The sequence below is a fragment of the Pseudophryne corroboree genome, chromosome 3 (genome assembly GCF_028390025.1).
Source record: "Pseudophryne corroboree isolate aPseCor3 chromosome 3, aPseCor3.hap2, whole genome shotgun sequence".
NCBI lineage: Eukaryota > Metazoa > Chordata > Amphibia > Anura > Myobatrachidae > Pseudophryne > Pseudophryne corroboree.
The window spans coordinates 612994138-613010318 of NC_086446.1; the positions used below are offsets into that span (position 1 = coordinate 612994138).

The following is a 16181-nucleotide window of genomic DNA, read 5'->3' on the forward strand; positions in this document are numbered from 1 at the left end:
CCCCAACTTGAGGCCCATAGACAATCCTGTTTGCAGGAAATGTAGGAATCGACCTAATTGAAATTCCTCCGTGGGGGCCTTCCTGGCCTCGCACCACGCAACATATTTTCTCCAAATGCGGTGATAATGTTGTGCAGTCACCTCCTTCCTGGCTTTAACCAGTGTAGGGATGACCTCTTCCGGAATGCCTTTTTCCTTTAGAATTCGGCGTTCAACCGCCACGCCGTCAAACGCAGCCGCGGTAAGTCTTGGAATAGACACGGTCCCTGCTGAATCAGGTCCCGTCTTAGAGGTAGAGGCCACGGATTTTCCGTGAGCATCTCCTGAAGTTCCGGGTACCAAGTTCTTCTTGGCCAATCCGGAGCCACGAGTATCGTTCTTACTCCCCTTCGCCGTATAATTCTCAGTACTTTGGGTATGAGAGGCAGAGGAGGAAACACATACACTGACTGGAACACCCACGGTGTTACCAGAGCGTCCACAGCTATTGCCTGAGGGTCTCTTGACCTGGCGCAATACCTGTCCAGTTTTTTGTTGAGGCGAGACGCCATCATATCCACCTTTGGTTTTTCCCAACGGTTCACAATCATGTGGAAGACTTCTGGATGAAGTCCCCACTCTCCCGGGTGTAGATCGTGTCTGCTGAGGAAGTCTGCTTCCCAGTTGTCCACTCCCGGAATGAACACTGCCGACAGTGCTATCACATGATCTTCCGCCCAGCGAAGAATCCTTGCAGCTTCTGCCATTGCTCTCCTGCTTCTTGTGCCGCCCTGTCTGTTTACGTGGGCGACTGCCGTGATGTTGTCCGACTGGATCAACACCGGCCGACCCTGAAGCAGGGGTTTTGCCAGGCTTAGAGCATTGTAAATCGCTCTTAGCTCCAGTATATTTATGTGAAGAGACATCTCCAGGCTTGACCATACTCCCTGGAAGTTTCTTCCCTGTGTGACCGCTCCCCAGCCTCTCAGACTGGCATCCGTGGTCACCAGGACCCAGTCCTGTATGCCGAATCTGCGTCCTTCTAACAGATGAGCACTCTGTAACCACCACAGAAGAGACACCCTTGTCCGTGGCGATAAGGTTATCCGCTGATGCATCTGCAGATGCGATCCGGACCATTTGTCCAGCAGATCCCACTGAAAAGTTTGTGCGTGGAATCTGCCGAATGGGATTGCTTCGTAAGAAGCCACCATCTTTCCCAGGACTCTTGTGCATTGATGCACAGACACTTTTCCTGGTTTTAGGAGGTTCCTGACAAGTTCGGATAACTCCCTGGCTTTCTCCTCCGGAAGAAACACCTTTTTCTGAACCGTGTCCAGAATCATTCCCAGGAACAGCAGACGTGTTGTCGGGGTCAACTGAGATTTTGGGAAATTCAGAATCCACCCGTGTTGTTGCAGCACTACTTGGGTTAGTGCTACTCCGTCCTCCAGCTGTTCTCTGGACCTTGCCCTTATCAGGAGATCGTCCAAGTAAGGGATAATTAATACGCCTTTTCTTCGTAGAAGAAACATCATTTCGGCCATTACCTTGGTAAAGACCCGAGGTGCCGTGGACAATCCAAACGGCAGCGTCTGAAACTGATAATGACAGTTTTGCACCACGAACCTGAGGTACCCTTGATGTGAAGGGCAAATTGGGACATGCAGGTAAGCATCCTTGATGTCCAGGGACACCATAAAGTCCCCTTCTTCCAGATTCGCTATCACTGCTCTGAGTGACTCCATCTTGAACTTGAATTTACATGTACAGGTTCAAAGATTTCAGATTTAGAATAGGTCTTACCGAGCCGTCCGGCTTCGGTACCACAAATAGTGTGGAATAATACCCCTTTCCCTGTTGTAGGAGGGGTACCTTGACTATCACCTGCTGAGAATACAGCTTGTGAATGGCTTCCAATACCGTCGCCCTGTCTGAGGGAGACGTTGGCAGAGCAGACTTTAGGAACCGGCGAGGGGGAGACTTCTCGAATTCCAACCTGTAACCCTGAGATATTATCTGCAGGATCCAGGGGTCCACCTGTGAGCAAGCCCACTGCGCGCTGAAATTCTTGAGTCGACCCCCCACCGTTTCTGAGTCCGCTTGTAAAGCCCCAGCGTCATGCTGAGGGCTTTGCAGAACCCGCGGAGGGCTTCTGTTCCTGGGAAGGAGCTGCTTGCTGCCCTCTCTTACCCTTTCCTCTGCCTCGGGGCAGATATGACTGTCCTTTTGCCCGCTTGTTCTTATAGGACCGAAAGGACTGCGGCTGAAAAGACGGTGTCTTTTTCTGTTGGGAGGGGGTCTGAGGTAAAAAGGTGGATTTCCCGGCCGTTGCCGTGGCCACCAGATCCGATAGACCGACGCCAAATAATTCCTCCCCTTTATACGGCAATACTTCCATATGCCGTTTGGAATCCGCATCACCTGACCACTGTCGTGTCCATAAACTTCTTCTGGCAGATATGGACATCGCACTTACTCTCGATGCCAGAGTGCAAATATCCCACTGAGCATCTCGCATATAAAGAAAAGCATCCTTTAATTGCTCTAAAGTCTGTAAAATACTGTCCCTATCCAGGGTATCAATATTTTCAGTCAGGGAATCCGACCAGACCACCCCAGCACTGCACATCCAGGCTGAGGCGATGGCTGGTCGCAGTATAACACCAGTATGTGTGTATATACTTTTTAGGGTAGTTTCCAGCCTCCTATCAGCTGGATCCTTGAGGGCGGCCGTATCAGGGGACGGTAACGCCACTTGTTTTGATAAGCGTGTGAGCGCCTTATCCACCCTAGGGGGTGTTTCCCAGCGCGCCCTAACCTCTGGCGGGAAAGGGTATAATGCCAATAACTTTTTTGAAATTAGCCCTTTTCTATCTGGGTTAACCCACGCTTCATCACATACATCATTCAATTCCTCTGATTCAGGAAAAACTACAGGTAGTTTTTTCACCCCCCACATAATACCCCTTTTTGTGATACTTGTAGTATCAGAGATATGCAAAGTCTCCTTCATTGCCGTGATCATATAACGTGTGGCCCTACTGGAAAATACGTTTGTTTCTTCACCGTCGACACTAGATTCAGTGTCCGTATCTGGGTCTGTATCGACCGACTGAGGTAAAGGGCGTTTTACAGCCCCTGACGGTGTCTGAGACGCCTGGGCAGGTACCAACTGGTTTGACGGCCGTCTCATGTCGTCAACTGATTTTTGTAATGTGCTGACATTATCACGTAATTCCATAAACAAAGCCATCCATTCCGGTGTCGACTCCCTAGGGGGTGACATCACCATTACCGGCAATTGCTCCGCCTCCACACCAATATCGTCCTCATACATGTCGACACACACGTACCGACACACAGCAGACACACCGGGAATGCTCTATTGAAGACAGGACCCCACTAGCCCTTTGGGGAGACAGAGGGAGAGTTTGCCAGCACACACCCAAGCGCTATAATATATATGGGAACAACCCTATATAAGTGTTGTATCCTTATAGCAGCTTAAATATATTTATATCGCCAAAAAAGTGCCCCCCCCTCTCTGTTTTACCCTGTTTCTGTAGTGCAGTGCAGGGGAGAGTCCTGGGAGCCTTCCTCACAGCGGAGCTGAGCAGGAAAATGGCGCTGTGTGCTGAGGAGAATAAGCCCCGCCCCCTATTTCGGCGGGCTCTTCTCCGGAATCTGTGAGATCTGGCAGGGGTTAAATACATCCATATAGCCTCAAAGGGCTATATGTGATGTATTTTTAGCCATAAAAAGGTATAATACATTGCTGCCCAGGGCCCCCCACCAACGCCCTGCACCCTCCGTGACCGCTGTGTGAAGTGTGCTGACAACAATGGCGCACAGCTGCAGTGCTGTGCGCTACCTCAGGAAGACTGAAAAGTCTTCTGCCGCCTGCTTCTGGACCTCTTCCATCTTCGGCATCTGTAAGGGGGGTCGGCGGCGCGGCTCCGGGACGAACCCCAGGGTGAGACCTGTGTTCCGACTCCCTCTGGAGCTAATGGTGTCCAGTAGCCTAAGAAGCCAATCCATCCTGCACGCAGGTGAGTTCACTTCTCTCCCCTAAGTCCCTCGATGCAGTGAGCCTGTTGCCAGCAGGACTCACTGAAAATAAAAAACCTAAAAAACTTTTTCTAAGCAGCTCTTTAGGAGAGCCACCTAGATTGCACCCTGCTCGGACGGGCACAAAAACCTAACTGGGGCTTGGAGGAGGGTCATAGGGGGAGGAGCCAGTGCACACCACCTGATCCTAAAGCTTTATTTTTGTGCCCTGTCTCCTGCGGAGCCGCTAATCCCCATAGTCCTGACGGAGTCCCCAGCATCCACTAGGACGTTAGAGAAAAGAGAATCAAGAAAGAAAAATGACCCAAATCAGTCTGAGAACACAACCAAAGTGTTTGTCAGAGGGAGACCACGGGATGCTACTTTAACCTATGACGTAAAACAAACTGACCAAGGCTTCCACTTGCTGACAAATACCCCTCCCCAGAAGTGCCAACTAATAACCTACTGTATCTCAAATGTAGCCAAGAGCTCTGTAACAGTGCTTACTCTTGGTGCAGGGTACTGATCAGTGAGGAGAGCAGGTTTACATTTTGGAGAACAAGTTTTTAGACGTTATGTATTGTAACAGCTATTGTAGCTTTAGAGATTTATCATGTCTAAAAATTTTCCCTACAAAAATGTAAATATGCCCTCTTTACTGATCAGTACCCTGCACCTATATTGAATACTATGTGATACCTTTGGGCAACTAATTTCATAAGGTTATTGCGTAAACGATTTCCAAATGAATTTGGTTTAGTATACTTTAAAATTTCCTGATCTTTGACTAGTTTGATCGCCTATACTGGAGGTATGAAACCTCAAGTCCTGTAGTGTAAAACTGTAACAGCATATGAAATGCACAGACATAGGTGAAAATCTGTACTTTGCCACGTACTGGTCTTAAGTCTAAATTGCTTGAACAGTTATTCTGACTTTACTTTCCAAAGACTTATAAAGGACATTTCCATTTTTGTTTTTTAATAAACCAATCAATTATTTTCTCTGATTGTGGAGTGGCGAGATCTTCTAAATAAGCACAACGCTGTCAAACATGAATTTATTTATACAGAAATATATTCTGTGAACAGGAATCAATGTGTACATTTAAGAAGTATGAAAGTTAGCACCTATACAAGGTTTTGGAGTCCAATCACTGGAGCTGGCGTGGGAAGCTCCATCATCTTCATCACTGTCACATGAATGAAACCCACCGGCAAGGTCATCATCTAGATGAATGCTCTCTACAAAAGAACATAAAATATGATTTCTAGGTGGGTTATCATTTCTAGCTAAAAGCAGACACAGAAATAAAAAGTATTCCCTAGTTGTTATTTTAAACTTCAGATATAAATCCATATAAATACAGATTAAATAAAAGCGAACAATTGTTTGGTGGTCATGGAATAATTTTATATATATATATATATATATATATATATATATATATATATATATATATATATATATACATACATACATACATACATATACACACACACACAGGTTGAGTATCCCTTATCCAACATGCTTGGGACCAGAGGTATTTTGGATATGGGATTTTTCCGTATTTTGGAATAATTGCATACCATAATGGGATATCATGGTGATGGGACCTAAATCTAAGCACAGAATGCATTTATGTTTCATATACACCTTATACACACAGCCTGAAGGTCATTTTAGCCAATATTTTTTATAACTTTGTGCATTAAACAAAGTGTGTCTACATTCACACAATTCATTTATGTTTCATATACACCTTATACACACAGCCTGAAGGTCAGTATATATATTATATATATATATATATATATATATATATATATATATATATACACACACTGAAGCGGCACTCCAGGACTTAATTCAAATAAATGGGTCCAGTCTCCCGATTTTGATGTGCAACGTTTCGGTTTTAATCGCAAACCTTCGTCAGGCAAACCTTCGTCCTCTGCCTGACGAAGGTGTGTGATTAAAACCGAAACGTTGCACATCAAAATCGGGAGACTGGACCCGTTTATTGGAATTAAGTCCTGGAGTGCCGCTTCATTGTGCTTATATCTTCAACCTGCAAAGTTGATTTAGAGGGCACCGGGCAAGCTGACTGATGTTTATTTCATGAGTGCCGAATAAATAAATAAATAGATAGATATATCTATCTATCTATCTATCTAGTAGTGCAGTATTTCATAAATGCCTCTCTCCTATATCCTGATAGTTGGACTCCTGAAGGTAATCCTCAACAACTGAAGCTAAGAGCACGGTCTTCTAGGAAGAATTGCAGAAGATTACATTAACAGGTCATTGCACCAACAAAGCTAATAGCTTTGTACATATACACCGATCAGCCATAACATTTAAACCAACTGCCTAATGTTCTGTAGGTTCCCCTTGTGCACGCAAACAGCTCTAATCCATTAAGACATGGTCTCCATAAGACCTCTGAAGGCGTCCTGTGGCATCTGGCACCAAGACTTTAGCAGCAGATTCTTTAAGTACTGTACAATGCAAGGTGGGGCCTTCTTTGCTTGGATTTGTTTTTCCAGCAACACACACTGATGCTCGATTGTATTGAGATCTGGGGAATTTTGAGGCCAAGTCAACTCTCAGTCATGTTCCTCAAACCAATCCTGAAAATATGCAGCGTGGCAGGGCGCATTATCCTACTAGGAATCAGGGAATACCATTCGAATGAAGGGGTGTACTTTGGGTGCTGGCATTTGTGTGGATGTTACTTTGATATGTACCACCTACATAAACGACAGTGAACACAATGTTTCCCAGCAGTGTAATGGTTAGCATTACTGCCTCACAGCACTGAGGTCATGGGTTTGATTCCCATCATGGCACTGTGTGGAGGTTGTATATTCTCCCCGTGCTTGCCTGGGTTTCCTCCCAGAAACCAAAAATATACCTGTAGGTTAATTACCTCCAAACAAACAAAAAATAAAATAACCCTATAGTGAATGTGTGTGGTATACATAGGGAAAGTAAATATAGATTGTAAGCTCCACTGGGGCAAAGACTAATGTGAATAGCAAAATTTTATCTGTTAAGCGCTGCGGAATATTTGTGCGCTATATAAATGACTGATAATAAACAATCCCATAGCGCATCCTGGTGCCATCTCTCTACCAGGTAAATGACCCACGTGCGCACAGTCGTCCACGATGTAAATCAGACCAGGCCACCATCTTCCATAGTTCAGGTCCAACACTCACTTGCCTATTGTAGGTGCTTTCTGCGTTAGACAGGGGTCAGCATGGGCACTTTGACCAGTATGTAGTTACGCAGCATGCTATGATGCAGTGTGTTCCAACTCCTTTCTACCATAGGTCACATTAAATTATTCACCAATTGGTGCTACAGTAGTTCTTCTGTGGTATGAGACCCAAACAGGCTAACCTTTGCTCCTCATGCACATCAATGAGCCTTATGGCACCCGTTACCCTGTCTGCGCTTCGCCAGTTGTCTTTCCTTGGTCCACTTTAATATACTGTATAAAAGGAACACTCCACAAGACCTGACGTTTTGGAGACGTTCTCACCGAGTCGTCTAGCCATCACAATTTGGCCCTTTCAGAGTCGCTCAGATACTTACACTTGCCCATCTTTCTTACTTCCTACGTGTCCGCTTGCTGCTGGATATATCCCAACCCCTGGCAATTGAAACTGTAACTAGATAATCAATGTTTATTTAATTTGTCAAAGGTTTAAAAATTAATGCTGATGGGTGTATGTTGGAGGAATAAATATAATGGTTTTTATGTCCTCATAGCTGACGTAATTTACCCACTATCACTAGGACTCGTGCCCCATGCAGTAGTACGATTTTACACAATTTCATACAATTCAGATAGATCTGTCCGATATATCGTATGAAAAGTGGCAAATCGTATGCGTTTTAGATCCGATGCGCGGCTCCATGACTGTCGGATGCGATTTAGGGGATCCTAAGTGCTGCACTCATGATAAAATCGGAATTGGATGGAAAATGGTATCCTTTTTTGTGCATGCGATGTATCTCAGCAAAGTTTGATTGGCATTCTCCAGGACACTCCCACCATCATCATCAGCAGCAGCAGCACGAAGCAGCAGGCAAGACACAGCGCTGGAAAATTCTCTTTATATCGGATTGTATGGCACCCAAGTATGTATTTAATCAACACTATCCACCAATGTATGTAATAAACACACTGTCCACCAATGTACGTAATAAGCACACTGACCATCAATGTATAATCACACTGTAGCCCCAAATTGACAGTTTCTGTGGCCCCAGAGTGTTAACCCTTTAATAGCCATGTGTTTTACCCACCACTGTACCATTTGTTTCTGTGGCCCCAGGTGGGATGATCCGACCCAAAGCCTGGGGGGAGATGAGTCCCGAACTTCAGGTAGCGTTTTTACCATTCGATGGTGGCATTCCAATGTTTGTCGCCATCGAATGGTAAACATTTGATGGTGTTGCGATGGTCCCACCACCAGTCCCATCCCTGGCTGGCCACATTTCAGAGTCTTCACATGCGCTTCTGTGCTGCATAGATTTGCGCATGCGCAAACAGGGTTTTTTTGGTTGTTGTTTTTTTAAGCATGTGCAAATCATGATATATTTATTTTTCATTGAATACTTTTGATACGATGGTCAGTCCAGCCATCATTTGATGGTGGGCTTCCGATGTCCATCCCTAGTACAAACTAGCCTCACTAATCAGAAAGCAGCAGTGTGCCCTATTTGGGCCAGCCCCCCATGCCCTCTAATCCAGCCCATCAGAAATATCTTTATGGAACATTTGTATGCCATAGGATATATCTCATGCTAGTTATTGCAGCTTAATAAATCTCATGAGATACATCTTATGTAAAAAAATAAGAATTTACTTACCGATAATTCTATTTCTCGTAGTCCGTAGTGGATGCTGGGAACTCCGTAAGGACCATGCGGAATAGCGGCTCCGCAGGAGACTGGGCACAAAAGTAAAGCTTTAGGACTACCTGGTGTGCACTGGCTCCTCCCCCTATGACCCTCCTCCAAGCCTCAGTTAGGATACTGTGCCCGGACGAGCGTACACAATAAGGAAGGATTTTGAATCCCGGGTAAGACTCATACCAGCCACACCAATCACACCGTATAACCTGTGATCTGAACCCAGTTAACAGCATAATAACAGAGGAGCCTCTGGAAAGATGGCTCACAACAATAATAACCCGATTTTTGTAACAATAACTATGTACAAGTATTGCAGACAATCCGCACTTGGGATGGGCGCCCAGCATCCACTACGGACTACGAGAAATAGAATTATCGGTAAGTAAATTCTTATTTTCTCTGACGTCCTAGTGGATGCTGGGAACTCCGTAAGGACCATGGGGATTATACCAAAGCTCCCAAACGGGCGGGAGAGTGCGGATGACTCTGCAGCACCGAATGAGAGAACTCCAGGTCCTCCTCAGCCAGGGTATCAAATTTGTAGAATTTAGCAAACGTGTTTGCCCCTGACCAAGTAGCTTCTCGGCAAAGTTGTAACGCCGAGACCCCTCGAGCAGCCGCCCAAGATGAGCCCACCTTCCTTGTGGAATGGGCTTTCACAGATTTTGGCTGTGGCAGGCCTGCCACAGAATGTGCAAGCTGAATTGTACTACAAATCCAGCGAGCAATAGTCTGCTTAGAAGCAGGAGCACCCAGCTTGTTGGGTGCATACAGGATAAACAGCGAGTCAGATTTCCTGACTCCAGCCGTCCTGGAAACATATTTTCAGGGCCCTGACTACGTCCAGCAACTTGGAGTCCTCCAAGTCCCTAGTAGCCGCAGGTACCACAATAGGCTGGTTCAGGTGAGACGCTGAAACCACCTTAGGGAGAAATTGAGGACGAGTCCTCAATTCTGCCCTGTCCGAATGAAAAATTAGGTAAGGGCTTTTATAGGATAAAGCCGCCAATTCTGAGACACGCCTGGATGAAGCCAGGGCCAACAGCATTACCACTTTCCATGTGAGATATTTTAAGTCCACAGTGGTGAGTGGTTCAAACCAATGTGATTTTAGGAACCCCAAAACTACATTGAGATCCCAAGGTGCCACTGGAGGCACAAAAGGAGGTTGTATATGCAGTACCCCCTTGACAAACGTCTGAACTTCAGGAACTGAAGCCAGTTCTTTCTGGAAGAAAATTGACAGGGCCGAAATTTGAACCTTAATGGACCCTAATTTTAGGCCCATAGACAGTCCTGTTTGCAGGAAATGCAGGAAACGACCCAGTTGAAATTCCTCTGTAGGGGCCTTCCTGGCCTCGCACCACGCAACATATTTACGCCAAATACGGTGATAATGTTGTGCGGTTACATCCTTCCTGGCTTTGATCAGGGTAGGGATGACTTCATCCGGAATGCCTTTTTCCTTCAGGATCCGGTGTTCAACCGCCATGCCGTCAAACGCAGCCGCGGTAAGTCTTGGAACAGACAGGGTCCCTGCTGGAGCAGATCCCTTCTTAGAGGTAGAGGCCACGGTTCCTCTGTGAGCATCTCTTGAAGTTCCGGGTACCAAGTCCTTCTTGGCCAATCCGGAACCACGAGTATAGTCCTTACTCCTCTCCTTCTTATGATTCTCAGTACCTTGGGTATGAGAGGCAGAGGAGGGAACACATACACTGACTGGTACACCCACGGTGTTACCAGAGCGTCCACAGCTATTGCCTGAGGGTCCCTTGACCTGGCGCAATACCTGTCTAGTTTTTTGTTGAGGCGGGACGCCATCATGTCCACCTTTGGTTTTTCCCAACGGTTTACAATCATGTGGAAGACTTCTGGATGAAGTCCCCACTCTCCCGGGTGGAGGTCGTGTCTGCTGAGGAAGTCTGCTTCCCAGTTGTCCACTCCCGGAATGAACACTGCTGACAGTGCTATCACATGATTTTCCGCCCAGCGAAGAATCCTTGCAGCTTCTGCCATTGCCCTCCTGCTTCTCGTGCCGCCCTGTCTGTTTACGTGGGCGACTGCCGTGATGTTGTCCGACTAGATCAACACCGGCTGACCCTGAAGCAGAGGTCTTGCTTGGCTTAGAGCATTGTAAATGGCCCTTAGTTCCAGGATATTTATGTGCAGTGACGTTTCCAGGCTTGACCACAAGCCCTGGAAATTTCTTCCCTGTGTGACTGCTCCCCAGCCTCTCAGGCTGGCATCCGTGGTCACCAGGATCCAGTCCTGAATGCCGAATCTGCGGCCCTCTAGAAGATGAGCACTCTGCAACCACCACAGGAGAGACACTCTTGTCCTTGGGGACAGGGTTATCCGCTGATGCATGTGAAGATGCGATCCGGACCATTTGTCCAGCAGATCCCACTGAAATGTTCTTGCGTGGAATCTGCCGAATGGAATCGCTTCGTAGGAAGCCACCATTTTTCCCAGGACCCTTGTGCATTGATGCACTGAGACCAGGTCTGGTTTCAGGAGGTTTCTGACTAACTCTGATAACTCCCTGGCTTTTTCTTCCGGAAGAAACACCTTTTTCTGGACTGTGTCCAGAATCATCCCTAGGAACAGCAGACGTGTCGTCGGAATCAGCTGTGATTTTGGGATATTTAGAATCCACCCGTGCTGTCGTAACACTACTTGAGATAGTGCTACTCCGACTACTAACCGTTCCTTGGATCTTGCCCTTATCAGGAGATCGTCCAAGTAAGGGATAATTAAGATGCCTTCTCTTCGAAGAAGTATCATCATTTCGGCCATTACCTTGGTAAAGACCCGGGGTGCCGTGGACAATCCAAACGGCAGCGTCTGAAACCGATAGTGACAGTTCTGTACCACAAACCTGAGGTACCCTTGGTGAGAAGGGTAAATTGGGACATGGAGGTAAGCATCCTTGATGTCCAGAGACACCATATAGTCCCCTTCTTCCAGGTTCGCGATCACTGCTCTGAGTGACTCCATCTTGAACTTGAACCTTTGTATGTAAGTGTTCAAAGATTTCAGATTTAAAATAGGTCTCACCGAGCCGTCCGGCTTCGGTACCACAAACAGCATTGAATAATACCCCTTGCCCTGTTGCAGGAGGGGTACCTTGATTATCACCTGCTGAGAATACAGCTTGTGAATGGCCTCCAATACCGCCTCCCTGTCGGAGGGAGACGTCGGTAAAGCAGACTTTAGGAACCGGCGAGGGGGAGGTGTCTCGAATTCCAATTTGTACCCCTGAGATACCACCTGAAGGACCCAGGGGTCTACCTGCGAGAGAGCCCACTGCGCGCTGAAATTCTTGAGACGTGCCCCCACCGTGCCTAAGTCCGCTTGTAAAGCCCCAGCGTCATGCTGAGGACTTGGCAGAAGCGGGAGAGGGCTTCTGTTCTTGGGGATTTGCTGTCTGTTGCAGCCTTTTTCCCCTTCCTCTGCCCCGGGGCAGAAATGAGGAGCCTTTCGCTCGCTTGCCCTTATGGGGACGAAAGGACTGCGCCTGATAATACGGCGTCTTCTTATGTTGAGAGGCGACCTGGGGTAAAAATGTGGATTTCCCAGCGGTTGCCGTGGCCACCAGATCTGACAGACCTACCCCAAATAACTCCTCCCCTTTATAAGGCAATACTTCCATATGCCATTTGGAATCCGCATCACCTTACCACTGTCGCGTCCATAACCCTCTTCTGGCAGAAATGGACAGCGCACTTACTCTTGATGCCAGTCGGCAAATATCCCGCTGTGCATCACGCATATATAGAAATGCATCTTTTAAATGCTCTATAGTCAGTAATATACTGTCCCTGTCTAGGGTATCAATATTTTCAGTCAGGGAATCCGACCAAGCCAAACCAGCACTGCACATCCAGGCTGAGGCGATTGCCGGTCGCAGTATAACACCAGTATGTGTGTAAATACATTTTAGGATACCTTCCTGCTTTCTATCAGCAGGATCCTTAAGGGCGGCCGTCTCAGGAGAGGGTAGAGCCACCTGTTTTGATAAGCGTGTGAGTGCTTTATCCACCCTAGGGGGTGTTTCCCAACGCGCCCTAATCTCTGGCGGGAAAGGATATAATGCCAATAATTTTTTAGGAATTATCAGTTTTTTATCGGGGGAAACCCACGCTTCATCACACACCTCATTTAATTCCTCAGATTCAGGAAAAACTACAGGTAGTTTTTTCTCACCAAACATAATACCCTTTTTAGTGGTATTAGTATTATCAGAAATATGTAAAACATTTTTCATTGCCTCAATCATGTAACGTGTGGCCCTACTGGAAGTCACGTTTGTCTCTTCCCCGTCGACACTGGAGTCAGTATCCGTGTCGACGTCTGTATCTACCATCTGAGGTAACGGGCGTTTTAGAGCCCCTGATGGCTTTTGAGACGCCTGGACAGGCACAAGCTGAGTAGCCGGCTGTCTTATGTCGTCAACTGTTTTTTGCAAAGAGCTGACACTGTCACGTAATTCCTTCCATAAGATCATCCACTCAGGTGTCGACTCCCTAGGGGGTGACATCTCTATTATAGGCAATTGCCCCGCCTCCACATCATTTTCCTCCTCATACATGTCGACACAACGTACCGACACACAGCACACACACAGGGAATGCTCTGACAGAGGACAGGACCCCACTAGCCCTTTGGGGAGACAGAGGGAGAGTATGCCAGCACACACCAGAGCGCTATATATATATATATATATATATATATATATATATATATATATATATATATATATATATATATATATACACACACAGGGATAACCTTAAATAAGTGTTTTTCCCCCTTATAGCTGCTATTTGTAATTATTACGCCAATTAGTGCCCCCCTCTCTTTTTTACCCTGTTTCTGTAGTGCAGGACTGCAGGGGAGAGTCAGGGAGACGTCCTTTCAGCGGAGCTGTGAAGGAAAATGGCGCCTGTGTGCTGAGGAGATAGGCTCCGCCCCCTTCTCGGCGGCCTTTTCTCCCGCTTTTATGTGGAATCTGGCAGGGGTTAAAATTCATCCATATAGCCCTGGGAGCTATATGTGATGTATTTTCGCCAGCCAAGGTGTTTCTATTGCTGCTCAGGGCACCCCCCCCTAGCGCCCTGCACCCTCAGTGACCGGAGTGTGAAGTGTGCTGAGGAGCAATGGCGCACAGCTGCAGTGCTGTGCGCTACCTTGGTGAAGACAGGATGTCTTCTGCCGCCGATTTTAAAACTAAACTTTCACTAAGAGCTCAGGAGAGCCCCTAGTGTGCACCCTTCTCGGTCGGGCACAAAAATCTAACTGAGGCTTGGAGGAGGGTCATAGGGGGAGGAGCCAGTGCACACCAGGTAGTCCTAAAGCTTTACTTTTGTGCCCAGTCTCCTGCGGAGCCGCTATTCCCCATGGTCCTTACAGAGTTCCCAGCATCCACTAGGACGTCAGAGAAATAGGATTTTAATACCTACCGGTAAATCCTTTTCTCCAAGTCTGTAGAGGATGCTGGGGTCCACTTCAGTACCATGGGGTATAGACGGTTCCGCTGGAGCCATGGGCACTTTAAGACTTTTCAAGGGTGTGAACTGGCTCCTCCCTCTATGCCTCCTCCAGACCTCAGTATAGGAACTGTGCCCAGGGAGACGGACATTTTGAGGAAAGGATTTACTTTTAATTTAACGGTGAGATTCATACCAGCTCACACCTCAACCATGCCATACAACATGGCATTCAACATAACACGCCAACAGGCATGAAGCATTTGCAGCAACATGCTGAAAATAATTGTAACACAACACTTGTGTAACTACAACAAAGTAACTACTGCAGGTAAAGTATGCACTTTGTCGAGTGCCCAGCATCCTCTACGGAGTAGGAGAAAAGGATTTACCGGTGGGTATTAAAATCCTGTTTTCTCATACGTCCTAGACACTTCACTAGACGTACACTTCAGTACCATGGGGTTATACCAAAGCTCTAGTACGGGCGGGAGAGTGTGGATGACCCTGCAGCACAGATTGACCAAACCTGAGGTCCTCATCGGCCAAGGTGTCAAACTTGTAGAACTTTGACAACGTGTTTGACCCTGACCAAGTAGCTGCTCGGCAAAGTTGTAATGCAGAGACCCCCGGGCAGCCGCCCAGGATGAGCCCACCTTTCTAGTAGAATGGGCATTTACAGACTTCGGTATCGGCAATCCTGCCGCGGAATGAGCGTCCTGAATCGTCCCTCTGATCCAGTGCGCAATAGTCTGCTTAGAAGCAGGACACCCAATCTTGTTGGGAGCATACAGGACAAACAGAGCCTCCGTTTTCCTTATCCGAGCTGTTCTTGCGACATAAATTTTCAAAGCTCTGACGACATCAAGAGACTGACTCAGTGAAAGTGTCAGTAGCCACTGGCACCACAATAGGTTGGTTTATATGGAAAGAAGAAACCACTTTCGGAAGAAATTGCTGACGAGTTCTTAACTCGGCCCTATCTTCATGGAAGATCAAGTAAGGACTCTTGTGAGACAAGGCCCCCAACTCAGACCCCTGCCTTGCGGATGCCAAGGCCAAAAGCATCACCACTTTCCAAGTGAGAAACTTCAACTCTATCTCCTGCAGAGGTTCAAACCAATCCGATTGAAGGAACTGCAACACCACATTAAGATCCCATGGTGCCACTGGAGGCACAAATGGAGGTTAGATGTGCAGAACCCCTTTCACGAAGGTCTGAACTTCTGGAAGGGAGGCCAATTGTTTCTTAAAGAAAACAGATAAGGACGAAATCTGGACCTTGATTGAACCCAATCTTAGGCCCGCATCCACACCAGCCTGCAGAAAATGGAGAAAACGTACCAACTGAAACTCCTCCGTAGGAGCCTTCTTGGATTCACACCAAGACACATATTTTCTCCAAATACGGTGGTAATGTTTAGACGTTACTCCTTTCCTGGCCTGAATCAGAGTGGGAATGACTTCTTTTAGAATAACCTTTCGGGCTAGGATCCGGTGCTCAACAGCCATGCCGTCAAACGTAGCCGCGGTAAGTCTTGATACACGCATGGCCCCTGCTGCCGCAAGTCCTCGCGAAGAGGAAGAGGCAGAGGATCTTCTATTAGCAACTCCTAAAGATCTTGATACCAAGCTCTCCTTGGCCAGTCTGGGACAATGAGGATCACTCAAACCCTTGCTCTTCTTACGATCTTGAGCACTTTTGGTATTCAAGGAAGTGGAGGAAAG

The 16181-nt window shown here is 47.0% G+C and overlaps 1 protein-coding gene across 2 annotated transcripts in view; it reads right to left on the bottom strand.

The window, feature by feature from the left end:
• SIRT1 (sirtuin 1) overlaps positions 1 to 16181 on the bottom strand; it is a 170986-nt gene that overhangs the window by 136047 nt on the left and 18758 nt on the right. For both annotated transcript variants that reach the window (XM_063961618.1, XM_063961617.1), the window contains one exon: positions 5163 to 5276. In XM_063961618.1, the coding sequence (XP_063817688.1) occupies positions 5163 to 5276 (114 nt within the window). The remainder of the gene's footprint in view (positions 1 to 5162; positions 5277 to 16181) is intronic.